At 49.6% G+C, this 27,977-nt stretch overlaps 1 protein-coding gene across 3 annotated transcripts in view; it reads right to left on the bottom strand.

Moving 5' to 3' along the window:
- The window catches only part of ARHGAP40 (Rho GTPase activating protein 40), a 38,707-nt gene extending 15,367 nt beyond the window's left edge, over positions 1-23,340 (bottom strand). For all 3 annotated transcript variants that reach the window (XR_006514001.2, XM_014847192.3, XM_070485927.1), the window contains exons 1-5: positions 23,063-23,340; positions 5,087-5,292; positions 1,550-1,770; positions 922-994; positions 164-315 (exon numbers count right to left, since the gene is read on the bottom strand). Coding sequence is in view for 2 of the 3 variants with exons in the window: in XM_014847192.3 (XP_014702678.2) it covers positions 164-315; positions 922-994; positions 1,550-1,770; positions 5,087-5,292; positions 23,063-23,208 (798 nt within the window). In the remaining variant the exon portion in view is untranslated. The remainder of the gene's footprint in view (positions 1-163; positions 316-921; positions 995-1,549; positions 1,771-5,086; positions 5,293-23,062) is intronic.
- Between the last annotated feature and the right edge of the window lie 4,637 nt (positions 23,341-27,977).

Here is a 27,977-nt window from a genome sequence, read left to right as displayed (position 1 = left end):
GTCACTCAGTAAATATTGGTGGCATGAATTAAATGAGCGAATGATTCAACAACTGTCGTGCTGGGTGCCGGGCAGCATGGAAGGGGTGGGGGCGGGGGGGGGCAGGATGCGCTGGTGCCTAAGGATGGGGCCTGGCCACCAGCCCTCTGGGCAGCGTCCTCACCGGCAGAGACCCTTTGCTCCAGGCACAGGGGCCTCCCGGGGACGGCCCGCCCCTCTGCAGGAGCAATGCAGCTTGTTCCGAGTAGGCAGAGTCCATGTGGAAGGCTTCCTCCCTCCCAGCCTGCGCCTGTGGCCCCTCGGGCTCTGCTGCCACTGGAGAAACAGAACAGAGCAGCAGTCAGGTCCAGCTGCCTCCCTACCTGCTCCAGGCCCAGAGCCCCAGGAAGCCATTTCCCAGGCTTGTGTCCTTGCTCAGGCCCCGGGAAACTCAGTAGCAATTGCCTAAGATTAGGGGGCTGAGATCATGTCCCCAGGAAGCAAGTTCTTAGGCTGAGGACTCAGGCCCTTTGTCCCAAGAAGTGATTTCCCAGGTTCGAGCTCAAGCCCCAGGATCAAGTCAATAAGCTTCGGGCTCAGGCCCACTGCCCCGGGGAAGAAATTTTCCAGCCAAGGCCCATTGCTCCAGGAAGTAATTTTCCAGCTAAGGCCCATTGCCCCAGGAAGTAGTTTCCTTGCTAAAGTTCATTGCCCAGAATGTGATTTTCCAGGCTGAGGCCCAATGGGCCTGATGGGAGAACCCCATTCAAGGGCCCAAGTTGTCCCCTTGGGGCTCCTTCCTACAGACCCCAAGCAGAGAAGGCAAGGAACCAACAAGAAGGGGAAAATGCTCAGAGGTATGCGCCTTCTCTTACTTCACAGAGCAGCCCTTTTGTGCAGCCTGGAGGATTCCCAGGGCCCTGGAGAATGAAGGCCGCTTACCTGGACATGTAGAAGTCCCAGAACTGAGTTGAGTCCATTTCATACCCGAGTCTCCATTCTCTGAAGTCATTTCCTATGCAAGTTGCAAATTACAGACAATTCCCCATGAGTTGTGTGGGAAGCAGATGATGCTCACACAACACTGGGAAATAGGAGCCATCCATGACCCCTTCTTCACAGAGCAGCTGAAGCTCAGAAGGTCTTGCCCAAGATCCCATGGCTGCTAAGTGGGGGAGCAGGCCCTGGGACCCAGGTCTGTCTGGCTTCAATGCCTGTTGTATTAATCACATGTTATGCCACTTCAAATCTATTCTGAGAAAGAAGATGCCCATGATCTGTCAGGTTACAGGTGCCAGCAGGATATACAAATGACAATAAAAGGTATTATAATTGTACTGATAATAGTTATAGAGAGAGAGAACCTAAGCTTTCAGGCCCACCCAAGGACACACAATGGCAACAGGCAAATACACACCTGCAACATGGGGCCACAGTGGCATGCAAGCAGGTATGCCAGCACACGCCAACACAGCCCTGCAGCAGAATCACTGCGTCCCCTAGGACGTGGTGGCATCACAGAGGCCCCAGGCAGACAGAGCCTGCACTGACTCTTACGCCACTTACTTACTCCTGAATTGAAAACCCCAAAGACGTCCCTGACATCTCTGACAGGTGCCTTGTGTCGTCTTCGGGTCGAGCGGACATAGCTATCCAGCCGGCGACACACAGCGGCCACCTGGGTCTGTGTGAGGGTGGACAGGAGCCCCTGGTGATGACTGTCCAAGTCCAGGCCACCAAGGAGGCCCGACAGGCCTGTGTCCTGCAGCCACTGGGATTCAGTGTCTCCTTCTGCCAACAGAGGGAACAGCCAGATGAATATACCCAACTACACACTCAGTCACACGCACTAACCAAAGCCACATGTAGAAACACACACTCATATAGACGCAAGGAGCATCCACGTATCTGATCATGAGACCCACTGACACCAGCCAAACTCTTCAACGGGGAGAAGATCTAACAAGACATCTGAGAATGTGGGGGGTACCGATGGCGTCAATCAGTTGGATTTAAACCTGTGCACCCTGGGAAACAGAGCAGGCTGAGGAAGGGCACCTGTGTGTTCTGATCCTGGAATGTAGCAATGAACTCTCATCCTCTCCCAAATCTAGCAGAAGCCACCCCAGGGTCACGTGGGCCCAGCCGTGCAGAGCGTGGGCAAGCAGTTGGTGTCCCCTTGGAAAGTCCCTCTCTATGCAAGACCTTATTTATGTTGGAACAGTCCCCTCAACTGGGCTTCATAAGGAACTGCTGTGGTCCTACAGTAAAACCCTTCATCCAAATCGTGGGGCCCGCTGAGACCGCAGGGTCCTGGGTCCCGCCTCCAGAGATCCCGTCCCAGGAGTTCAGGCCCAGGGCCTGGAAATCTGCACTTGGATTGTCCTCCCCAGATTATTCTAATGCAATGGGGTCTTCAGATCACACCTGAGAACTGGCCTGGCGAATTCTTTCCTTATTGTGGGGGAAACAGGTGCAAGTTCGGGAAGGAAGGGGTATACACGTGTGAGCAGATTGGGGGCGTGTATTCAGTTGTGACCAAGTTAGTCAACCAGGCGCTGGTGGTTCAAAATACCTATCCTGCTTTTCAGGCAGCCTGGGTTGTGCGGATAAGCCAGACACAGAAGTCTTTCCCCCAGATCTCCCTTCGCTTGGGAATCAAACAAATGCTTCCGGGGCGGCCACAACTTTGTGCGTCCTCCCCGAACATGTGTCAGCTGGTGGAGGTGCTGAGGCTATTGTGAAGCCAGGACTTCCTTCTCTCCTGCTCACCACGGGGTCAGTCGTGCAGGATCTTATCAATAAACCAGTGTTTCCCGAAAGGCAGGCATTCGCCAACCACTGTATAATTTTTATCTGTACCTAAGAAGTCCTGGAAAATTATTTACTAAGTGTTTTTCCCTAATCATGGGTCACATTTTTACTCAATCTATTTTAAAAGGAAACACTAACCCAAGCATAAGTGGATCATCCACCATCACCTGCCATAAGTAGAAGTTAATGGGAAAACAATGAATATATTAACATTCCTGGCTCCATGCCACCCAGAAGCTCCCACTGCCCCGTGAGTCTAAAAAAGCCCCTGTTTCATTTAGTTGTCCAAAAAAAGTTCTCCTGGGGCCAGCCCAGTGGCGCAGCAGTTAAGTGTGCACATTCCGCTTCAGTGGCCGGGGGTTCACTGGTTCGGATCCCAGGTGCAGACATGGCACCGCTTGGCATGTCACGCTGTGGCAGGTGTCCCACATATAAAGTAGAGGAAGATGGGCATGGATGTTAGCCCAGGGCCAGTCTTCCTCAGCAAAAAGAGGAGGATTGGCAGTAGTTAGCGCAGGGCTAATCTTCCTCAAAAAAAAAAAAAAAAGTTCTCCTTTCGCCACCCTGACCCCAAGCCTTCTGTTTTCTTTGACATTAGATTGCTGGTCATATCACGATGCCTGGCAGCTGGCCTGTGGTGGAGGGCATCTCTTAGAATCCGCTCTTGTACCACCAGGGATTTGCCGTCCACACTTGGAGACACTGCAGGAGACCATCAGGCCCTGGGGAAGTCTGGATCCCTTATCACCCTTATCACCATTTGTGTTTTGTGAACCATGGCCTGGCACAGCTGAATTCTATGCCCCACACCAAGGAGGTTTCCGCGTGGATGCCCTTTTCATTCCCTCATTCACTGAACAAGGAGGATGGAGCATGAGAACGTGCTCAGTCTGTTCCAGGCGTGGAGGATGCAGCAGTGAAAAGGACAGACAGTGTCCCTGGCCTCCTGGGGCCTACGTTCCAGTGAGGGACACAGATGAAGGGATGCCTGTGTCATGGCAGGTGACGATAAATAAAGCCGGGCAGGGGCTGGAGAGTGAGGGGCAGGGGTGCTGTTTACACAGGGAAGCTGGGGACTGTTTTCCGAGGAAGTGACATTTGAGCCCAGTCCTGATTGGAGAGAACAAGCCACACAGGTCCTGGGGGAAGAGCTGCGAGGCCAAGGGAGCAGCGAGGACAAGGTCCTCGGGCAGGAGTGTGGGGGAGGCCAAGTGGCGAGGGGCAGAAGCAGAGAGAGGCAGAAGCAGAGAGAGGCAGACAGGGCGGACGAGATGGCGCAGCTGGGGCACAGGGGTGATTGTGTAAAGCCTTTTAAGCGATGCTGTGGTGGGGCTCTGTGTCCCCGAATTCCTCTACTCTCACCCCGCTAAGAGGTGGGGTCTAATTCCCTTCCTCTTGGAAATCAGCTGGAACTAGGCAAAGAAGATGCAACAGAAGAGATGCTGCCCCGCCTCGGAAGTTGGTCATAACAGTGAGACAGCTACCGCCTGGTGCTTGCTCTCTCTGTCTGTCTCTCTCTGTGTGTCTCTCTCCCTCTCTTTCTCTTTGGATTCTTATTATTAGAACCCAGTCGCCATGCCACGAGAAAGCCCAGGTCACACGCAGAACCCAAGAGTGGGTATTCCAGGTGACAGTCCCAGGTAAGGCCCAGATGACGGTCACATCCACGGCCAGACACGAGTGAGAAATCCTTTGAGGTGACTGCAGCCCCAGCCACTATCTGACCGTAACTGCATATGAGTCCCTGAGCAAGAACTGCCTAGCTCGACCCTTCAACTCCTGGAACAGTGAGATCTAACAATTACGATAATGATGATGATCGTTGCTTTACCCCGTTAAGTTAGGGGTAGGTTGTTACGCAGTAATAGATAAGGAGACACGTGGTTGTCTATTATTCTGAGAGAGAGGGGGAGACCTTTGGGAATTGTGAGCAGAGGACGTAGAATTCCACTCAACTGTTACCTCCACAGGGGACTTTGTTTTGTGTCCACTGTTGTGTGCCCAGTGCCTAAAACAGTGCCTGGAAAATAACAAGCCCTCATAAACATTTGCTGAATGGATTCATCTAAGAAGGGACACCATCTAATTTACAAGATTAAAAGATCATTTTGACTATTGTGTGGAGAGCAACAGCAGGAAGCAAGGGTGGAGCAGGGAGCCCAGTGAAGAGGATACAACAGTCCAGACAGAGATAAGCCCTTTCATGTTCTGGTTCATGTCTGGACCTCTCGCATGTCCTCCCCTGCATAAGACCCTCCCTTCCGCCCCGCAGGCCCCAGCCGGGGCTCCTCACCTTCTGGGAGCCGGCCTTCGCTCCCATGGCTGTTCTCTTCTTTCAGTTCATCCCTCTGTTGGATCCACTCCACCTCCGTCCAAAAGCCATCCATGGACGAGCTCTCCGCTGGGGACAGCCGGGAGGGGGAGCCCTCTGCCGGGCATGCTGCTTGCACGAGGTTCTTCTGGGGAAGCTGATTAACTGGGCCTGGGGAGGGGCCAGAGCTGCGGCAAGTGGGTAAGGAGGAGAGGAGTCAGGCAAGGCTCTGCCCGTGGTGGGGTCTGTCCTGAGGCTTTGTGGTTCTCCAGAAATCTGCCTGGGGCCCCTGGGAGCCGGGCGAGCTTCCCAAGCACGTTTCTCAGGGTGACAGACACACGGCTAGTCTCAGTAAATGGACCAGTTTACCCATCGCCCCACCAGAATCACTCAGAAACAAATGACGCTGCAGAGGATGGAGAAAGGGCCAGGAGGCTCTGCTTCTTTCCACCTTCTTGGGCAAGGTGAACAATCTTTGACACACGTGGTAGAGGAAATATTAATAAGAGGGAAGTAAACATCAGGACAGGTGAGGAAACCACAGGGCAGCCCCTGCCTCATCTCACTGGATTTTTACCCAAAATGTCTATTATCTTCTGCCTACCCACACCCCTTTATTTGTGACTCTGACTTTCACTGCTCAGTTTTCCTATTTATAACATGTGACCACCTTGTCCCTTCCCCTCCTCCAGCCAGATCTGAACAGACCGAAGTACCAGACCACAGAGGTGCTATCATCAAACGAGCCAATCAGATTGTCTCGAGTTGTTGAACCAAGAGATTGAGGGGTTCAGTGTCAGGCACATGAACTAGGAGGCCGTGTAGAAATGGTGGGGCTGGAGCAGCCATTCTTCCGAGAGAAGCAGGCGGGACCCTCTGCAGCCATGGAGAGATGGGGGACCTCAGTTTGCTTTTCCAGGTCCCAGTTCCAGCCTCTCCTGGCCCAGCCAGCAGCTGTGTGATTTCTCTTAGGTCCCGGATTCCCTGCATTTTTCCTTTAATCCCCCTCTTCTGCATAAACTTCTACACATATTATTTGATTCCACTTCATGCAAACAATCCCAGAATAGGACAGTACAAATCTCTTGGCCCAGATTAATGATATTCTGGGGCTCCAGATGAGCTTGGGGATAAAATTTCTATGCTGCCACCCAGAATCCTTGAGAAATGGTGGACTCGGGACTGGAATCCACATAGACCTCTGAGACCTATCAGCAAAACGGATCATAAACCGCCCTGCCACTAGAGAGAGGAAATACATCCCCAATGTCCTCAAATGACGAAAAAGTATATTCTGTAAATTCTACAGATATTTGAGTTCAATAATGATCCCAGGCAAGATTATAGAACAAATTTCTTTATTCCACCTGCAAACAGACAAAAGGCACAGAATACAATAAACATAGATGGTCTGAATAGCCCTATTAAAAAAAAATGGACTCGGGGCTGGCTCCGTGGCCGAGTGGTTAAGTTCGCGCGCTCCGCTGCGGCGGCCCAGGGTTCAGATGCTGGGCGCAGACATGGCATCGCTCGTCAGGCCACATTGAGGCGGCGTCCCACATCCCACAACTGGAAGGACATGCAACTAAGATATACAGCTGTGTACAGGGGGGTTGGGGGAGATAAAGCAGAAAAAAAAAAACAGGAAGATTGGCAACAGTTGTTAGCCCAGGTGCCAATCTTTAAAAAAAAAAAAAGGACTCAATTTGGGTAAAAAAGAAAGTCATCCATTGTCGCTTTTAAAAAGCACATATGCGGGGGGCTGGCCCCGTGGCCAAGTGGTTAAGTTCGCGCGCTCCGCTGCAGGCGGCCCAGTGTTTCGTTGGTTCGAATCCTGGGCGCGGACATGACACTGCTCATCAAACCACGCTGAGGCGGCGTCCCACATGCCACAACTAGAAGGACCCACAGCGAAGAATATACAACTATGTACCAGGGGGCTTTGGGGAGAAAAAGGAAAAAAATCTTTAAAAAAATAAAAAAAGATGTATAAAAAAAAAAAAAAGCACATATGCGCTAATCATCAGGGAAATGTGAATCAAAACCACAATGAGATAGGGCCGGCCCTGTGGCATAGTGGTTAGGTTCAGCAGGCTCTGCTTCGGTGGCCTGAGGTTCCAAGGTTCAGATCCCGGGCTCAGACATGCACCACTCGTCAGCCATGCTGAGGTGGCGTCCCACATACACATGAAGGAGGATTGGCATAGATGTTAGCTCAGGGTTAATCTTCCTCAAGCAAAAAGAGGAGGATTGGCAGCAGGTGATAGCTTAGGGTGAATCTTCCTTACCAAAAAAAAAAAAACAACAACAAAAAACCCACAATGAGATATCACCTTACATCTGCTAGAATGGCCATCATCAAGAAGACAAGAGATGACAAGCATTGGCGAGGATGTGGAGAAAAGGGAACCCTTGTGCCCTGTTGGTGGGAATGCAAATTGGTGCAGCCAGTATGGAAAACAGCATGGAGGTTCCTTAAGAATTAAAAATAGAGCCAGCATTCTCAGTGGTATTGGTCCAGCAATCTCACTGGTATTGGTATTCATCCAAAGGAAATGAAATGAGCATCTCAAAGAGATACCCGCACCCCCATGTTCATTGCAGCGTATTCACAATAGCCAAGACAGGGGAACAACCTGTGTCTGTCGATGAATGAATGGATCAAGAAAATGTGATATATATATATGTATACACACACACACAGTGGAATATTATTTGGACATAAACTGAAGGAAGTCTTGCCATTTGCAACAACATGGATGGACCCTGAAGGCATTATTGCTGAGTCAAGTAAGTCAGACGGAGAAATACTGCATGATCTCACTTCCATGTGGAATCTGAAAAGGCCGAACTCATAGAAACAGAGAGTAGATTGGTGGTTGCCAAGGGCTGGGGGCGGGGGTGGGGGTGGGTATAGGGAGATGTCGGTCAAAGGGGAGAAACTTTCAGCTATACGATGAATAAGTTCTGGGGATCTAATGAGTAGGAGAGTGACTAGGGTTAATAATATTGTATTGGATACTTGAAAGTTGCTAAGAGGGTCTATCTTAAATATTCTCACCACCAAAAAAAAGGGATAGTAATTATGTGAGGTGATGGAGATGTTAACTAACCTTTTTGTGGTAATCATTTTGCAATATATATGTATCAAATCATCACATCGTACTCCTTACACACTGTTATATGTCAATTATATCTCAACAAAGCTGGGGGGGAAGCACACATAATGCAAAATAGCCAAGGGTAAAGTAAAAAAAAGATGACCAAATATTGGGTAAATGCCAACAAAAATGACAAAGATATCAATAGTACTTTCAGATTAAAAATCATTCAAAGAGGGAAGAAAGAGTAAATCCACAAAGAACCTATGATGTTAGGAACCTTGATGCACTTAACAGCACAGCAAAAATGTAAGCAAGAACTGCTGGAAATGTGAGATTGACAGAAACACGCCAGCCTCATAGTTTGCTACTCCCCACATGAACCTCATTTTCCAGTTATGAGTTTACAGGTTCTCCGGTCTCTCCCATACCTCCATGTCTTTGCATAATTTGTCCCCTCTGCCAAGGCAGGGCTTCCCCAATCCTGGCCACTGCATCCCTTTTACATGAGATCTGGCCCTCTCCTGTTGCACTGGCGTCATTCTTAAAATGAGAGCTTGGTGAGGTAGAGAAGGCAAGTCCCAATGACAGGCGCATTGCAGGAGGCCGTCGGCATCATGGGACAAGGGCAGGATAAAGGCAGGTCACACCGTCACAAGTGAGTGGAGCACAGGTGTAGTGGACATCATGGCTGCCTTCCCAACATCCTTTCCACTCATCCCCATTGTGTGGCAGCCACCACCCACTCCATCCTAGTCACCGAAACAGGTTCAGTTACGCTTAGGTTAAGATCCACTGTGTAAATGCCTGCTAATGGGTACAGCGTTTCTTTTGGGGTGATGAAAATGTTCTAAGATTGCTTGTGATGGTGACTGCACAATTCTGTGAATATACTAAAAACTGTCTGATTGTATGCTTCAAATGGGTGAACTATATGGCATGTGAATTATATCTCAATAAAGCTATTATTTAAAAAAAAAAAACAGAAAAGAAAAGAACCACCGTGTGCATTCCTCCAGTCACAAGAATTAATTCAAAGAAGGTAAAGCTCAGGACTTCTGTTGGGAATTCTGGGATATAGACAACTTGCTGTAGACATGGGTGAAAAACAAGTAGCCCCAAGGAGTTGGTGGTCACACGATGGGGATCCAGGCTTAGAACAAAGAGGACACCACATCCAGCAATAAAAAGAAACTTTAAAAACTAGGTCCTAGACGATATCATTGAGCAGTTCAATCTCAAAAGGGACACCCACACAGTGCATTTTACACAAGATGTCCTCATCTGGGGAGGTGCCGTGGTTTTTCATCCATCCCCTCTTGACAGATGCTGGGGTTCTTTCCATTTATCAATATCACAAGGAACCCTGAGATAAACACCTTACTCTCTACCACCTTTTCCTTTGTGCCGAGGTAACAGGAGGAGAGAGTGCTACAAGTGCCACTGCTGAATGAAAGGGGTTGTGGAATTTTGACATTTCTTGTCAAATTGGCTTCCAAAAAGGATTGTTCTGTTGGATTTGTTTGCTTGCTTTTGTTTTTGCAGCCCAGAACAGGGTGTTGGTTTTGCTCCTGCTGTCTACCTGGCCCCATCTTGTGTGGTCCTGTGCCCTGGAGGCCCTGAGGCTGTATTTTGCCCTCAGCTTGAGACGCCACCCATAGATGTCCCCCCAACTTCCGGAGGTGTGAGCTACCACTCAGGGCCAGCGTCAGCGAGGTATGACCTGCTCAGTCACACAGGGACCCATGCTTAGAAGGGCCTCATGCTTGGTTTAATGCCCCACTATTATCATCTTGAAATTCTCGGTGATTTTTGAACAAGGGGCCTTATGTTCATTTTGCATGTGGCCTCTCCGGCGAGCACCTTACCCTTAGACTTTGGCTGTGCCTTTCCCCAGGAGTCCTGTCACACACCGAGCTCGACTCCAGGTTATAAACGCTCCCATCCTGAAACACACTCAAATGTGGAAAGCAAAGAAATCTCAGGTCCACGAGTGCCCACAGGAAGAGGCAGGGCACACAGCCTCTCCCCGGCAACAGCTTGGCCGTTTTCCCCAAGCAGAAGCTTCACTGGAGACCAATTCCCAGTTAATTATAAAATTGGCTGTTCCGCTTTATTTATTCTTTTCAAGAAAACTGCTAGTCAGTGCGCCTCCTGTGAATCTGTTTGGTACCCCATGCTGGTGCACAGCTCGGTTCCTTTCATTGCTCTGCGATTCGCTTGGAAATTACTAGCATCTGTGTGTTTTCACGACAGTTTGAAAACCGCGGTGAGTAAACCAAAACAGAAGGCGTCAACTGTGTCACCGCTTTGACGGCTAAGTGGTGAGAGGGGAGCAATCATTTCTCTGGGTGAACTTTTTGAGGCAATCAGACAGGGGCACAGGAAAGAACAGAAATGAAATGACATCCCATGGTTCTCAATGTGTCATTGTTCCAAGTTCCCATGTCGCAGTGTGGCAATGAGTCCCCCATTTAGCCAGAGAACGACGGGTACGCAGCACATCCACAGAATTTGTTTCGAGCTTCACAAACAGGTCAGGTTTTTTGTGTTTTGTTTTTAACATTTTATTGATGCATAGTGTTTGCAGAAAAGTGCACACATCCTAAGTGTACAGCACAATTAATTGTGTCTAGTTGTAATTTTGTTTTTAAGCTTTTACTGAGCACTGCCTGCTTGCCCACTAAACAACGGATAACCAGATCGGCAAGTTTCAAAGTTCAGACAGGCCTGACTTCAACTCCTGGATCTGTCATTGATTCATGTAGTGATCTTGGGGAGCCGTGAACCTGGCAGCCTCAGCTTCCTCATTTTCACAGGGAGACTGCCTCAGGCAGCACAGTGTAAGAGCTCCTTCTTTATTGAGCCTCTCGATGGCCAGGTAGAGAGGTGGAGAAAGGTGCCTGGAACAGGAAGTCTTCCGTGAGTGTTAATTTGATGAATATGTGTTGCTTCTGGGCGCTTCCCACCTGAGACTCAGGCAGGATGAGTGACTTGCCTGAGACTGCCCAGCCGGTGAGCAGCTCCTAGCTCCTGTCCTACAGCAAGCAGCCAGAGTCGTGCGAGCCCAGCTTGTGGATGAGATACGCCACCAGATCAGAGGGCCAGGGCAGCCCTCACAGCTGCTTAGAACTTTCCCGAATGCAAAGCCTTTCTCTCCGCATAAACAAGCTCCTTCTCCCTCCCGGTGACCTGTCCAAGCCCCTCCTCACTCTCTGTGTGACCGTGGATGTGGCCCTTTCTCTCTCTGGGCCTCAGTTTCCATAACTGTAGAATAGGCAAACAAGGGTAGGGATGGGAGATTTGCAAGACCCTTGCCCTTGGGGTCAGGGCAGGCCCCAAGAATCAGATGACAGGGCGGCAAAAGCAGTTGCCAAAGGGCAGGGCCGAGGAAACTCAAGCTCAGCTGAGAGCCTGCTTAGAGAGGCCAGAAGCCAGCATGACCAAGGGACCAGGAATGCAGCACATCAGGAGGTGCGGGTGGAGGCGTGGCTGGCCTCCTCTCCAGCTCAGCCTGGCCGAGGCCTCCCCACAAAGTGCAATAGGGCTCTTAGGCAGCCCTGGACTCCTCTCAGAGCGCCTGCCCTTGCTGTCGCCTCCCTGACTCTGATGAAACACTGACAGGTTGCAGAAAAGGGCAGTGGCTGCGTGGGCAGCGTTCTGGAGTTAAACAGAGGCTGAGCTCCATCCTTACGCCTTGACATCCTGGGGGAGAGGTTTCACCTCCCTGAGCTTCCATCTCCTCTGCAAAGCAGGGGCTAATCACAGCCACCTTCTCTGGGAGGACCCGAAAACATGTAAATAAGATGGCTGGCGAGATATCTGGCCTATACTAGGTGCACAAGAAATAGGAACTGTTGTGATATTAATTATTATTATTAGCAGCATCACCACTATCTTCATCTTGATTGTTCCAGAAGCTACAATGAGTTAAGAAGGCTCTAGTCACAAGCACAGCCCACATGGTCATAGTGACAAAGTGACCCTGACACAGGCCATGGAGTGGCTGGCACTGAGCACTCTGACCAGTGTGCACTAACATTTACCAGGTGCAAGGTGCTGCTCTGAGCACTGCAACCGGGTCCCTCCCTCAACCCGGGACCCTGCAACATTTCGGTTGGGTCATTCTTTGTCCTGTGTATTGCAGGATGTTTAGCAGCATCCCTGGGCTCCCTCCACTAGATGCCAAAAGCATCCCTCCCACTTATGACAACCAACAATGTCTTCAGACATCACATGTCCCCCGGGGGGCAAAATCTCCCCCGCTGAGAACCTCTGCTTTACATGGAGTAACTGTAATCCTCGCAAGTTCCTACTGTTATTACTATCCCATTTTACAGATGAGTAACTTGCCCAAGGTTTCCTGGCTAGTAAATGGTAGGACTGGACTTTGAACCCAGGAAGCCTGGCTCCATAACCCATAGTCTCAACCACTAGGCAATTAGCCCCTTGTGTAACTTTTTGTCCTTAATTCTGACTTTAGCTTTTTTTTCACTGGCCAGATGCAGCCTGTGGTTGGAAAAGAAATACCACCGGCCTGGACTCAGCCCCAGCTCTCCCTCCTACCAGTAGTTCCGACTCTTTTGAAGATTCCTTGTCTCCTAGTTATCGTTGGATAATAATCTATCATAACGAGATGGACTGAGCTCAGTTCCCAGTGGGGCACGCCGGAGGAGCAACAGGCGGTCACTGTTGGGGAAAGGCCAAGCTTCACTTTGCTGAGTGGGGAACACAGGCAGGTAAGAAGCTGTGAGTGAAGAGAAAGGAGGGACAGAGGGGATGAGCTGATGGCCAGAGACGACTGCCCCCACGGGCGGAACTGCTGTATGGGTGTGATGTGATCTGTCTTTTTTCTCCTCTCCGAACATTCAGGAAATCAACGTTACCAGCCAGTGCTTTAGGAGTTGGGTTGTTTTAGAGGCCATATGATGAAACACGGACACCAGTCTCTGGTTCAGCATGGGACAAGGACAGTTGAATGCTGAATGCTCAGAGGAGCCTGGTGACACCCAGTGACAACCGTCCTCGACTTTGAAGAGTGCACAGGAGAAGATGCAAGAAGGAAAAAACAGAGACAGTGGCCTTTCCACAGTTTGCTCCCTGTTCATACTCTCCCATGAACTTTTATACATGGCATGGGTGCCAGTGGGGGCTTATGATGGAGGGTCTCTCCTCTGCTGCTCTAGGACTTGCCAGTAAGTCTGGATTCTCCATGCCCACACATGCACTTTTGTATAACTTACATGGCTATGATGTGGATGGTGCCCCTTTGGATGTAACATCTTTATGCAGTGTACAACCTAAACATCAGTACACAGCAACACTGCCATCCATGAAGCAATCCCTATGGGGACAGGGTGGCGGTGGGTCGTAAAAGGCAAATCCTGCATTTACATTTTTGAGTTTCATCTTAACTGAGCTCCTAAAACCCCTGTAAGGCAACAACTTTTCCCTTAAGATAAGACTGGCTCATTCCAGCCAGTGTGCTCATTCTTTGAATTGTTCAACGATGCTCACCATATTTCTTCCACATAATAATCCTGCTGGAGCTGATCTCTGGGTTGTGGAATTTTCAAGTATGGCTATTTTGTGCTATAGACAGCAAGAATGAGAACATTCTGAAATACAATCAATGGAATTTAGATTCCTGAATCAGATCTGAGGCTGCGCCTGGAGAAAGAGAAAGGCACAGCTGGGGGTGCTCCCTTCAGCTGGTCAAGGTGGGCAACAGCCAGAGAAATGGGAGACCCGCTGGCCAAGAAGCTGTGTTTCAGGTGTGGAGACCAGGCCAGTGGTTCTCAGACCTCACTGTGCACTGGACCCACCCAGGCAGCTTTTCAAAGTCCCAGCGCCCAGGCGACACCCCAGACCCCTGCACCAAGGCCACTGGAAATGGGACCTGGGCATGCATATTGTTCAAAGCTGCCCAGTTGATTCCATTGTGCAGCCAGGGCTGGGAGGCACTGCCTGGGAGCATCATTATGTGGCTGGGGTTCAAAGAATTGCACAGAAGGTTTCAAAAGTGGGGTGGGAATGGATGGATTGCATTGAAACTCACATAGCACTTCTGGGAGGGGCAGCCTGCATTTTTGAGATGGCTGGGGGCAATTAAGTTACTGCCCATGACCTCTGAGATGACAGATGTTCCCAACCAGAAGATCAGGATTGACCATTCTCCATTTGAAATGGCAGAACGGCCACCCCCACTGGCTTTTACCACGTATGAATGTAGCTTGCCATCATCTGAACAGGAGGAGGTCTCACATTTAAAAGTCCTCTAGTTTCAATTTCTCTTGGGAAAAAAATCAAAAGAGATGATAATCCTGGGGCCCCATCCTTCAGTGACAACAATTAGCTGAAGCCGAGTGGTGGCTGCCCCTTCAAATGAGCTTCCAGCCAGCTGTCCATCCCCTTGGTGCTTGCCAGAGAGGTTCTGAAAGCTCCCCAGGGGTTTGAGGCTGGCCCTGATCCTCTCTTTGCACAAGGTCATAGACACTAGCTTGTTCCTCCCTGAGTCACTTAATCAGATATTTTAATATGCTGGGCAACGTATAGAACAGTGTTGGCCAATACGGTAGCCACTAGCTGAGTGTGACTACTGAGCACTTAAAATGTGGTTAGTATGACTGGAGATCTGAATTTTTAATTTTATTTAATTGTAACTAATTTAAATTTAAAACTGGATGGTTGATTCAGTTACTAGAAAACTTGGATATGCGAATCTCTCCAACTTGGATGTGCAAAATCTACTCTGTAAATTCTCAGTCCTCGTCCAAGATCTACTGAATGAGAAACTCTGGGGGTGGGTGCAGTAATCTGGGTGTTAATAAGCCTCCTTGGTGATTCTGATGCACCCATCCAACCTGCAGCTTCTGCAGGGGTGCGGCGGGGTGAACTCCTGGGGGTAGAGGCAGCTGACTACGGTTTGGAGAAGCCGTGTGGAAGAGTGGCTGTGTAGACAGAACACTGCCCTTCCCCCGAGAAAGGCGCCCAGGTCCTAGCCTCTGGAGGCTGTAAATATATGTTACATGGCAAGGCGGGATTAAGGTTGCAAATGGAATTACGGGTGCTGATCAACCGACCTTGAGATGGGAAGATTATCCTGGATTATCTCGGGGGCGGGGGGGGGGGGCGGTGGAGAGGAAATGCCAGGGTCCTTAAGTGAGGAAGAAGGAGGCAGAAGAGTGAAAAACAGAGATGACAGCATGACAGGGACTCACTGGCTGCTACTGGCTTGAAGACGGAAGGAGACCATGAGCTGAGGGGGCAGGCAGCCTCTAGAAGCTGGAAAATGGGTTCTCCCCTCAATTTTCCAGAAAGGACCACAGCTCTGCCAACACCTTGATTTTAGCCCAGGAAGAAAGACCCATTTTGGACTTCTGGCCTCCAGAGCTATAAGATAATAAATTTGAGGCAATTTGTTAGGGCAGCAATAGGAGACGTTCCACGCAGTGGCCAAGGGTTGATGCCCTGGAGTCAGATGGTCTGAGTCTGGGTCTGTCATTTTGATGTGTGACCATGGGAAACTATTTTAGTCTTCCCTCCCTCACCCTGCACAATGGGGATGATGACGATGACGATAGTATACACAGGGCTGTGAGGATGAGGTAAAATAGGACATGCAAAACATTTGGCTCATCGTAAGCGCTCCAACAGATGTTTAAAAGCAAAACTGTCTTCTGACTAATGAGCTGCCTACAAACCACCTAAGATGGAGCAAAGAGCCCTGAGGGACAGAGCAGGAACCAGAGCAGGATGGGCTGCAGAGAGAAGGCTTCCTGGAGGAGGTGACGTTAGAACTCAGTTTTAAAGGAAGAGTCAGTGAAAGTCAAGGAGGGAATGAGATATGCAAAGCTCAGAGGAAGGGGGCAAGTTGTTATGCTGATAAGTATAAAGGAATTTTGCTGGATGGATAGGAGCCTGCATTAGGGAGTGATGAGAATGGAGTTGGGAAAAAATAAGGGGTGGTGGGGAACACCTCCCCAAGCAAAATAAAATCCAGAAGCCATAACTGTAAACACCTGAAGATTGACTGTATCAAAATTTAAAACTTCTGTATTACAAACAACACCATAAACAAAATCATAAGACCAGTGATCAGCTGAGAGGAAATATTTGCAACAAATGATGAAGTGTTATTCTCTAGTCTATATAAAGAGTTCCTAGAAATCAATAAGGAAAAAAATATCCTCAAAAAACATCCAATAGAAAGGTAGACAGCAGATATGAATGAACAGCCACTGAGGAGAAAATGTAAATGCTCAGTATGAAAAGATGTTGAACCTCAGAAGTAATTAGGGAAACGCAGACTAAGACAATGAAATATTTTCACCCATCAGATTAGCAAACACCAAAAAGATTGCTAACACCCAGGGTTGACAAGTGTCACAAAAAAGACATGCTCACGCTCTGTGAGCATGTGCTGGCCAAACCTGGCAGGAGGGGGGATGGAGAATCCCAGAGTCGCGAAGGGCGGCAGCCTAACCCCTCAGTGAAGGGGCGCCTTCTCCTTCTGCTTCACTGTGAGGCAGGAGAGGAAACAGAAAGGCCTGTCAGAAGGGACCCGCCCCTTGCTGGTGTGTAAACAAGAGTCAGCCCATTTCCTCCTGCTGTGAGGCCTGGAGAGATGCGCCTGCAAGAGCATCTGCTGTAAAGCCGGGCGGAACCACCAGGGCTGCAGCCTAGTCCTAGGGGCTGCAGCACATGGTGACAGCTCTGTAGTGGAGATCTGGGAAGACGTGTGTAAACAGCAGCAAGTATTAGAATGGCACTTATTTTGCAAATAAAGGAAGCAGTTCAGAGAGGTGCGGTAACTTTCCCAAGGATAAATAGAGGATTTAAGACTCAGATGCAGGACTGGCCTGGTGGTGCAGCGGTTAAGTTCGCACATTCTGCTTCAGTGGCCCAGGGTTCGCTGGTTCGGATCCCGGCTGCAGACATGGCACCACTTGGCACACCATGCTGTGGTAGGCGTCCCACATACAAAGTAGAGGAAGATGGGCACGGACGTTAGCTCAGGGCCAGTCTTCCTTAGCCAAAAGAGGAGGACTGACAGCAGATGTTAGTTCAGGGTTAATCTTCCTCAAAAAAAAAAAAAAAAAAAGACTCAGGTGCGGATCTTTCTATCACTCCAAGGAGTCAGGAGGCTTGAATTCACTGATCACATGAGAACAAACCTGTGCTATGTGGGCTGAACCCCGAGACCTTTCCTCTAATGGCCGGTGTCTGGCACATAAGGTGCGCTCCCTTCATACTGCCCTGTGCTGAGCCCTTCATACACATTAATTTCATTTCATCCTCACAACAAGCCTAAGAGGCAGGAACTGCCGTTCACAACCATCCTACAGAAAAGGAAACTGAGGCTCAGAGAGGTTAAGTAACTTCCCCAGAGTCCCACAGCTGGTAGGTGGTGAAGCTGGGCTTTGGTGAAGATTCAGGCTGTCCTTCTACCACTGATACATTTAAACTGTGTGTGGTGATTCAATAGGTGCTTGGGTTCACATACAGGGGTGTGTGTCTGGAGGTTTAAGGGTACAGGATATCTGGAGAGATCCATTGACATTATCCTCAATGGCAGAGACCTCAGAGCTGCACATGAGCAAAATACAAGTTTAAGGGCCGGCCTGGTGGCGCAGCGGTTAAGTGCGCACGTTCCGCTTTGGCGGCCTGCGGTTCGCTGGTTCGGATCCCGGGTGCGGACATGGCACTGCTTGGCATGACATGTTGTGCTAGGTGTCCCACATATAAAGTAGAGGAAGATGGGCATGATGTTATCTCAGGGCCAGTCTTCCTCAGCACAAAGAGGAGGATTGGCAGATGTTAGCTCAGGGCTAATCTTCCTCAAAAAAAAAAAAAAAAGAAAAGAGTTTAGGTGGACTTTGTAAAAGTGAGTTATTCTGCAAAATACCTGTGTGCAATTGGTCGAGTCCCTTAACCCACTGTTGATTAAGGGAATCTGACTGCTGCTCTAGATTCAAAATGAGTCTTCTTGCCTCTGATCTATCAGACTCTCAGCCTGTGAAAAGATGCTCAATTGCACCAATAATAAAAGAAAGTGAGTTAAAACAAGATACAATTAGCAAAGACTAAAAAGAGCAATAATGTCCAGTTAAGAATGTCAAGAACATAAAGAAACAAAGGCTGGTAGCCTCTTAGTGAGTCTGTGCAACCCTCCTGGGAAACCACTTGGCAATATGTTTCAAAGTTTTAAATGTCTATACCTTTGGACTCAGTGATTCCTATTCTGGGACTTTATCATAAGAATAAGTGAACAAAGATATATACCTAAGACAATGCAGTGTAGTTTATAATAACAAACAGAAAGGAAAAGAGAAAGAAACAGTCTAAAAGCCCATCAGAGGAGGCTAGTTAACGAAAGGACAGTTCAGTCATAAAACGAAATATCAAGCAGCGTTTAAAGGGAACAACGTAGATCTCTATTTCCATTAAAAAATTTTACCAAGTGGGAGAGGTTGTTTCACACTACTACAGGTAGTATAATCCAATTTGCGTATATAAATATAATCACATACATAGCCTAGGTCATAGATGTTTTCCATGTATGTAAATATGTTTATGAAGCATAAAATCTTACAGGCTTGACGCTGAACTGCTCACAGTTACTATTCTAGTGGGTTGGAGGGGGGAGGGGGGAGGGGATTTCACTTGCTGGTTTTTGCATTTCACAGCAATCGTGAATTCACAGAAAATACACGCCTATTTGGGAGCGAGGATGGAGGGAATCCTAACAGAGTTGTCTTGCTAGCGTTGGGTCATTAAGGCTCCTCCCAAGCTAACACTGCAGGATTCTAAGACTCAGTCCACACAGAGAGCAAACTCTAGTCCCATTCACTTTACAGGAGGTTCTGTTTGATGACAACACTGACTCCAGTCGCCGTTGCTCAGACCTTTCCCATCAGCATTTAGTGCATCATATTGTAGCGGACCAGTCTTATATCTTCCTCCTGCACCAGGCTGTGGACATCCTAAGGGCTGAGAGAGCATCTTACTCATCCTCATACCCCATGCCCATCGTGGGACTTCACACAGAAGCAGTGAGTGTCATTCATCCAGCAAACATTTCATGAGCACCTACAACGGGCCAGCCCTGCCCTGGGTGCTGGAGATACAGGGTGAACAGAACAGACCCAGCCTGGCATCTGAGAGCTTACCGTCTCCCTGGAATTTATTGAATAAATAAATGACTCACAAGTGAGTGACCAGTGAGACAAATGAACTCAGAGGGATGGAAGAACTGACATAGTGACCGTGTTGATGAGGATCAAGGCTGCCCCTGGGAGAAGCCCCAGGCGTCCTGCCCTACATACCATCTCCGGAAGCATAGGACGTCCTGACTTAATCTGATCTGATTCTTATCTAAAGTTATAGGACCACCCAGTAACCAGACCCCACCTGCACTGATAACATTTTAATGATTTTTTTTCATGATCTTTCCTTTGTCTTGTAGAGAAATAACTCACATACCTCTGCCTTATAAATTTAGCTCTAACCCTCAGCACATTGCAGCTCTTCACTGCCTGTGGGTCCTGTCCCCATGCTATTCTCTGAATAAAAAAAGCACTACTGTTAGACCTTGAGAGTCCAAGAAATCTTTCTTTTGACTCCTTGAATCACCGAGCCCGAGCCCAAGCCCGTATCAGTGTGAACCATCCACAGGAGCATTGGCCTGGGGAGGACAGACCAGCCCTGCCCCAGGGAAGTGGTTTGCACATTTTTTTGATAGTGGAATCTCCTCTCAATGAACAAAAGAGAGAACAATGATATTATTGTAAACTCATTTTATAAGTTCAATTTAAAGTGTTTACAGATCATACAATCTATATCATTTTGATAGAGACAAAAAATATTTGGGATATACCACAGAAGTGTGTGAGGTGTTTTTTACTAGTTTTTTGATATTTAAAAAATAGAATAAAAATTAAATTCAAATAAAACTTTGACAGAATTCTGGAGTTTGAAAAACCACTGTTTTAGACGTAAGAGTGCTGGATTTGGGGGTTTTTTTGGTTGTGTGTGTGTGTGTGTGTAGAGGAAGATTGGCCTGAGCTAACATCTGTGCCAATCCTCCTCTATTTTATGTGGGATGCCGCTATAGCATGGCTTGATGAGCAGTGCTAGGTCCATGCCTGGGATCTGAACTGATGAACCCTGGGAAGCCGGAGTTAACCACTACACCCTCCCCCCCCACCCCCAACCCCCCCCCCCCCCCCAGCCAGGCCCCAGAAGTAAGAGTGTTGTTTTAAGTAACAAAAGGAATGCAACAAAATTCATTTGTTTATTCAACCATTAAGTATTGAGCACATCCAATGAGTCAGGCACTCTTATAGTGAATTCAATACTAATAGCCTCAGGGATCACAAGGAACCAAGAGATTAAGGGAAGGCCTCGGGTTGTCGGAGAACAGCTGCGATAGATAGGTAGGTGGGTAGATAGAGAGATGGATGAATGGATAATTAGAGACAGAGAGAGATGGAGAAAAAGGGAGAGAGAGAGATGATAGATGATAGATAGATAGAGGATAGTGTGATACGTTGAATAATAGCCCCCCAAAGATGTCCACTTCCTAATCTCTAGAACCTGTGAATATGTCAGCTCACATGACAAAAGCGGCTCTGCAGACGTGATTAAGTTAAGGATCTTGAGATGCGAAGAGTCTCCTGGATTGTCAGAGTGAGCCCAACGTAACCACAAGCGTCCTTATAAGTGAAAGAGGGAGGCATGAGGATTGGAGTCAGAAAAGGAGGTATGACAGAAGTGAAGGTCAGAGTCAGAGAGATTGGAAGATGTTACACTGCTGGCTGTGAAGACGGAAGAGGGCCATGAGCCATGGATGCAGTCGGCCTCTAGAAGCTGGAAGAGGAAAGGAAACAGCTCCTCCCTACAGCCTCCAGGAGGAGCACAGCCCTGGTTTTTAGGATTTCTGACTTCCAGAACCATAAGACGATAAATTTGTGTTGTTTTAAGCCAGCAAGCTTGAGGTGATTTGTTACAGCAGCAATAGGAAACTAATACAGGCTAGAGAGGGAGAGAGAGAGATAACAGATGGATGGATGGATGGATGGATGGAAGGATGGATAGCTGGATTGACAGATATGCAAACAGGCACGTCTTTGGCTTATTAAGATGGATTCGCAATAAAATCACGTCCTGAGTAATTTTCGCCCAGGATAGGACAGAGCCCCCCACGCACAGGAGCTCAGTGAACACGCTGAATGAATGAAATGATCTCCCTGAGCTCTCTGCCTCTTCTCTGAGCCTGGAAGTTGTTCCCGCATCTAGGAATTCTGTGGGCTCAGTTGTTCTAGGATCAGGTCCCCCCATTCCCTGACTCCACTCTCCACAGTCAGGCCACAGTCAACCTTCAGGTCCTAGGGTGGAAATGAGCAAGGCAACGGGGTCCCCTGCTGTAGGCGTGTTCTGAGCTACAACCTTCTTGGAGCGTAATTGGGCAAGATCATCAAGATTCTAATTCTTCCTTTCAAACCTGCAATTATGCTTTCAGGAATGAGTATTACCCACACAAATCCCCAAAGATGTCCATTGCAGTATTGCTTAAAAGGGTTAAAAAGAAGATGTGGTGTATATATATGCAATGGAATACTACTGAGCCATAAAAAAGACGAAATTGTGCCATTTGCAATTACATGGATAGACCTGGAGGGTATTATGCTAAGTGAAATAAGTCAGACAGAGAAAGACAAATACAGTATGACTTCACTCATCTGTGGAAGATAAACAAACACATAGATAAGGAGAACAGATTGATAGTTACCAGAGGGGGAGGGCGAAAGGGGTAAAGGGGCACATATGTATGGTGACAGATGGAAACTAGACTCTCGGTGGTGAACAGTATGCAGCCTAAACAGAAGCCGAAATGTAATAATATACACCTGAAATCTATACATTATACACCAATGTGACCTCAATAAAATAACTTTAAAAAATTAGAACCAAGCTAAATGTCCATTAGCCAGAGACTGCTCAAAATTAACCAAAGAACATCCTATAAAGTTGGATTCTGGGACGCCATTAAAATGAATGAGTCAGATCGCTTTGTTACCGACATGTAAAGATGTCCATAACGCTAATTAAGGGATAAAAGGAAGCCTAGAAGCACACGGTAGTGGGATCCTATAAAAATGTTCTCCCAAGGTATTTGCCAAAATTTTAACAGTAGTAGATTCTGGAAATAGGCATACAAACTTCTGAACTGTTTGAATTTTTATAATAATCATATCATAATATGCTGTAATCATAGTTGGGGAAAAATGACTTTTTAAAAATTCTGGCCTGTCAGAGGCAGACTGAGTAGGGAGGAGGGGTGAGAGTTCTCAGCCGAGGTGAGCACACGTTCACATCGAGCCAGCTGAGACTCCAAAGCTTAAGGTCCTGAATCTGGAGCCCCAAATAACCCCTGGGGTCCCTAATAATCTCTACATCCAGAGGAAGGGGAAATGGCACATACTGGGGGTCACTTACGTCTCTAAGAATCGAAAAATGAGTGACCCTGCAGGGGGACAGCAGCAGGAGCCCAGGGCAGTGTGTGTCCCAGGAAGGGCCTAGGTTTGGGGTCCAGGCACCAGGGTTTGAAATACGCACCCCCACCACTTGGCAGCCAGTAACCTTGGGCCATTTACTGACCTCGCAGAGCTTCTGCTTCCTTATCTGAAGGATGCGAGGGGAGTTCCTGCCTCACAGGGATGTTGTGAGGACTGATGACATGCACCCCTGGCACATAGTAGGTCCTTGCTTTGGTCTCCTCACCCCTCAGGCCTGGCCCTGAGACACCAGAGGCCAAAGGACACCCTCCCTCCCTGCCCCACCGTGATGTCTGTACCTGCAGCCCAGGTCCACCCAGCGCCGGGCACAGTGCCCTGGCCGCCTGGCGATGCGGGCCCGTGGGATCCGAGGACACGGTGAGGCCAGGGAGAATGGGGCCAGCCGCTCCATCTGGGCGGTGGGGAGAAGGGCAGGCTCTGCCATGGGCTGGCACCTTCGTGGTTCCTGGGTCAGCTGCCTCGCTGCTGCGGCCGTGGGGCTGATTCAAGCGGCAATGAGCACAGGAGGAAGGCTACAGGGCCTCTGGGGCACACCCAAGTCCCAGACACTCCCACGCCGGGACAAATGTCCAACCCCCTCCTGGGTGGGGTTGGCTCAGCCAGGGCCACCTGCAGGCAGACACACACACACACACACACACAAGAGCCCTGCCCACCTGCCTGCAGTGCCGTGAAATGGGAACGGCGCCTTTAAAAACGTCATGAGATACTACTCGTACTGTTGTTGTCACTACCTACAGCTATCTGATTTTAAATAAAACTGAATCAATAAAGTATAGGGCTAATGTGGGTAGAAAAAAGCAGCCATGACCCAGAGGTCTTCACCCTGGCCTGGCCACTCCCTTTGTGCCTTTGAGCAGGTCACTTGCCTTCTCTGAGCCTTGGGTTCCTCCTCTGTGAACCGAGGATGATGACATTTGCCAGGAAACAAGAAAGCAGGCAAACAGGAGTGTGTTGAGCGTGTGACAGGGCAGGGCTTGGGGTAGGGGAAAGGGGGATGCTAAGGGAGGATGCTAAGTAAACAGGAGTGGCCGAATGTTGGGGTCCAGAAGGGCCTCCCTGGGAACTGACATTTTGCCTGGAATGTGAGGAAGTCGGAGCTCAGCATATGCAAAGATGTAGAAGTGGGGCATTTAGGGACAAGTAAGGGACATTCCTGCCAGCTTCCCTGGCTTGCTTCTCACTCCCCATATCCGTTACGCACCAGGAGTCCCTCCTCTTGCTCTCTGGCCAGGACAGAAGGCCATGGTCATCCCCAGCTTGGCCTGGCCCACCCTGCCTGCCTCTAGAACTCTGGGTGTCAGTGACACTCCCGGGCAGCGGATTTGCCTTCACACTAAGAGCAGCCCCAGGAGGAGAGGCCCAAGTCCATGGGTCACCATGGTCTGCCCTGGCCTTGGGGAAGCAAGAAATGAAGCCTAATACCTGGAAGTATTGCCCCACTGGAGCCACAGTGCCCAGGACGATGCACGGCCCAGCATCAACAGATAGGGAGGAGCTCACAGGACAAAGGGTCCTCAGGAGCCCCAAGTCCCTGGCCGTCACTGGCTCCCATGTGCAGACTAGGCTGTGCAGAGAACCAAGGGCCCACTTTTCCCAAGCCATGTCTGGAACCATGCCACCAGAAGGCTGAGAGCCGGGGTCCCATCAGTGCACAGATCCTCCCTCCCAATACGTAAGCTGAACCAGCAGCGAAAGTGGGTGAAAAAGCACATTGACAGTCATAAGGAGCTTTGTGTGGGCAACACGGTAGGTGCTTAATAAAGGATGGATGGATGGATGGATGGATGGATGGATGGATAGATGGATGGATGGATGGATACGTGGAATAGTGAATGGCTGTGTACCTGAATGTGCGAGAGCATGAGTGAGTGAATGAATGAATGAATCAGTGAGCCATGAGTGAATGGGTGGATAAGTCAATGAGTGAATGAATAAATGCCATGCTCCGGTGAGTAAACAAGCTAGCACCTGAGTAAATAAACTTCCAGTCCAGAACAGAAAACCTAATTTGTTGTCACCTCCCCTAGGTGCAGGGAAGCCCTGGGAAGAAAGCAAGGAGGGAGAGTAGCCTGAATCTTGAGCAGGCGGCACTTTCAAGCTTCCTTAAGGAAGCACCACTTCTCGGCTTCCTGGAGAGCCGTGTGTACTCAGAATGAAGTGAAGGGTGCCCGAGCTCAGGGCAACATTCCTCGGCCCCGCTGGGCCCTGTCCCAGCCCTGCAGTATCGGCCAGGCCGGTTAGGTCACAGTGGAGTGACTCAGACCTGATGGCCCTGCCCCCTGGCAGCCAGTGATCCAGCCCACCCTCTCACAATCTCTGAGACGCATTTATGCCCCTCGGGTTCAGAAAGCTCCCCAGGGCTGTGTGCTGTGTGCTCAGCATTTCCTCCCTGCCTGTCTAGCCCTCCAAGCAGCTCCCACTGCCCACTGTAGCACTGTCCAACCCAGCATGAGGTAGTGGAGCCTCAGAGGCATGGGGTGAGCCTCAGCTCTGCCACTTAAGCTGTGTGTCTGCAGGCGAGTGCCTTAACCTCTCTGAGTCATAGCTTCCTCATCCTTTAAATGAAAATCTTGCCTGTCTCGAGGGGTGGTTGTGAGGATTCAGTGGGATATGGGATCGTACATGCTGAGCAACCAAACTGTGCCCGGCACATAATAGACACCAAGCACCTTATTCCAGGTGCTCGACTTTTTCTTTTGGCAGCAGTTTATGGAGATTTTATCGAGTGCCAGCCAAGCACAATGCTCAGAGCTTTACGTGCATTACCACATTCAGTCCTAACAAGGAGGGCGTTAGGGGTTGAACTACCCCAAATGTACACAGACGTCCTAACCCCCAGGGCCTCAGAATATGCCCCTATTTTGAAATACGATCTCAACAGAGGTAGTCAAGTTAACATGCAGTCATTAGGGTGGGCCATAATCTAATGACTGGTGTCCTTATAAAAGGGGAAATTTGGACCCAGAGGCAGACACGCACAGAGGGAAGACGAGGTGAAGACACAGGCAGAAGCCGCGTGAAGATGGAGGCAGAGACTGGAGTGAAGCGGCCACAGCCAGGGACCGTCTGGAGCTGCCAGAAGCTGGAAGAGGCAAGGCAGGCTTCGTCGCCTGCAGGTTCAGAGGGAGCTTGGCTCTGCCGGCACCTTGATTTTGGACTTCGGGGCTCCAGAACTGGGAGACAATGAATTTCTGTTGTTCTAACCCACCCAGTTTGTGAAACTCTGTTGGGGCAGCCACAGGAAACTAAGGCAGAGGGATGGGCCCCATTTTGCAGATGATGACACTGAGGCTCACAGGGATGGTGGTGAGAGGGTGAGGGGCTTGCCCTTGGGATTCCAGGGTTCAGGGGTGGAAAATACAGCCCTTCCTGGGAGATGTGTCGTGACAAGGGGTTCAAGACTGTCATATGGCCCCTGCAGCTCCCCCACCGTACCCCAGTGACTGTCCTCCCAGCCTCCCTGAGCTCCTGAGGCTGGGGAGCCACGTGCACTTATTGTTCTGAGTTTACTCGTGTTTCCTACAGGCACCAACAGCGTAACCTTAAGCTGCATCGCTCTAGTCCAGGAAGAGCCAGGGGTATTACTGTGGATATTGAGAAACACTTGTCAGTTAAGGGGCCAGCCCAGTGGCGCAGCAGTTAAGTTTGAATATTCCGCTTCCGCGGCCCAGGGTTCACTGGTTGGGATCCCGGGTGCGGACATGGCACCTCTTGCCAAGCCATGCTGTGGTAGGTGTCCCACATATAAAGTAGAGGAAGATGGGCACGGATGTTAGCTCAGGGCCAGTCTTCCTCAGCAAAAAGAGGAGGATTGGCAGTAGTTAGCTCAGGGCTAATCTTCCTCAAAAAAAAAAAAAAAAGCGAGAGAAATACATCAGTTAAGAGTCAGAAAATTGAGCCACTTCCAGGCTGTGTGACTTTGGGCAAGTTACTTAACCTCTCTGACCCTCAGTTTCCTCATCTGAAAATGGAACTATGACCTACCTCACAGGATTGTTGCAGGGCTCAAGGAAGATAATGTGTGGGAAGCGCTTGGTGCTGGGGCAGGCACACAGCAACAGGCACTCAGCCGTGGCTGCTATAACGGGGATGATATCTCTCAGGGAGCCTACCACTGGAGGATCACAGGGTGTGTTTACCAGACACACACACACGTCTCCTGCTTAGCAGGACAAGATGCCAAAAAGGCGGCCCCAGTCCACATCCTCAGAGGCCCACCCAGAGCAGGCAGGCGTCTCCCCACACTTCCCCACCAGCTACCGTCCAGAGCCACTTACCGGCCAGGGGCCCCAAGGAGCTTCCCCCTTGCCTTCTGCCACCAGTGCTCCCAGGAGCATGGCCAGACATCCTCCCTGCAGAGCCCGGGGTGCAGAGCCTCGCCGTGCCCACTCTCCCCTGGGTCTGAGCTCCCCCGGGAGGTCCTCTGGCTTCCCCAGAGTGGCTGCAGGTGGGGGGGCGGGGGGGGGGTCCGGGGTGCGCTTGACTTTTCTAGATCAGCACAGAGGGGGACAGTCCTCCGGAGCCCGACAGCACAGGGGGCAGTGGCCGACTAGCTGTGCACAGGACTCCATGGGGCAGGCAGGTGGAGAAAATGCCAGACAAAGGCAGGGAGGAGCTCCAGCAGCAAGCGGGGCTGGTTACCAAAGCATCTACTCTATGCCGGGAAGGCTCCCGGGAAAACACAGCCCCGACAAAAGCTCATCAGCCAGAGCAAAGCACGCGTGGAGAAAGGAGTGCGTGGGTGTGCGTGTGTTTTAGGGGGTGTACAGTGGGGGCAACTTGGCAATACCTCCAATATACAAAAGCGCAGACCTTATAGTCAACATTTTCTCCTTTCAGAACTTATCCTCCAGATGGAAGGACACTTGTGTACAAAGATCTAAGTTCAAGGGTGTTCACTGCAGCCTTGTTGGTAAGAACACAAACCTCATGCAGCAAATTCAGTGGGGCTCGGATCCCAAAGGGTGGTTCTCTAGACCACACAAAGAACTCTGACTTTAGCCCTGGGACAATAGGGAGCCATAGAGGGCTTTAAGCAGGGGGAGAAATATGTTCTAATTTGTGCTTTGGATGGATGGTCCTAACAGGGCAGAAAAAGCAGAGCTGGGGAGACCAAAGGCCAGGAGATAATAATTCAGGCTCCATTCTCTCACCTGTGGACATTTTAAAAGCCTCGTAGGGGCTGGTGGG

Source organism: Equus asinus, chromosome 15 (genome assembly GCF_041296235.1).
Source record: "Equus asinus isolate D_3611 breed Donkey chromosome 15, EquAss-T2T_v2, whole genome shotgun sequence".
Classification (NCBI taxonomy): Eukaryota; Metazoa; Chordata; class Mammalia; order Perissodactyla; family Equidae; genus Equus; species Equus asinus.
The sequence above is the reverse complement of the archived record's forward strand: the minus strand, read 5'-3'. Positions and strand labels throughout refer to the sequence as shown.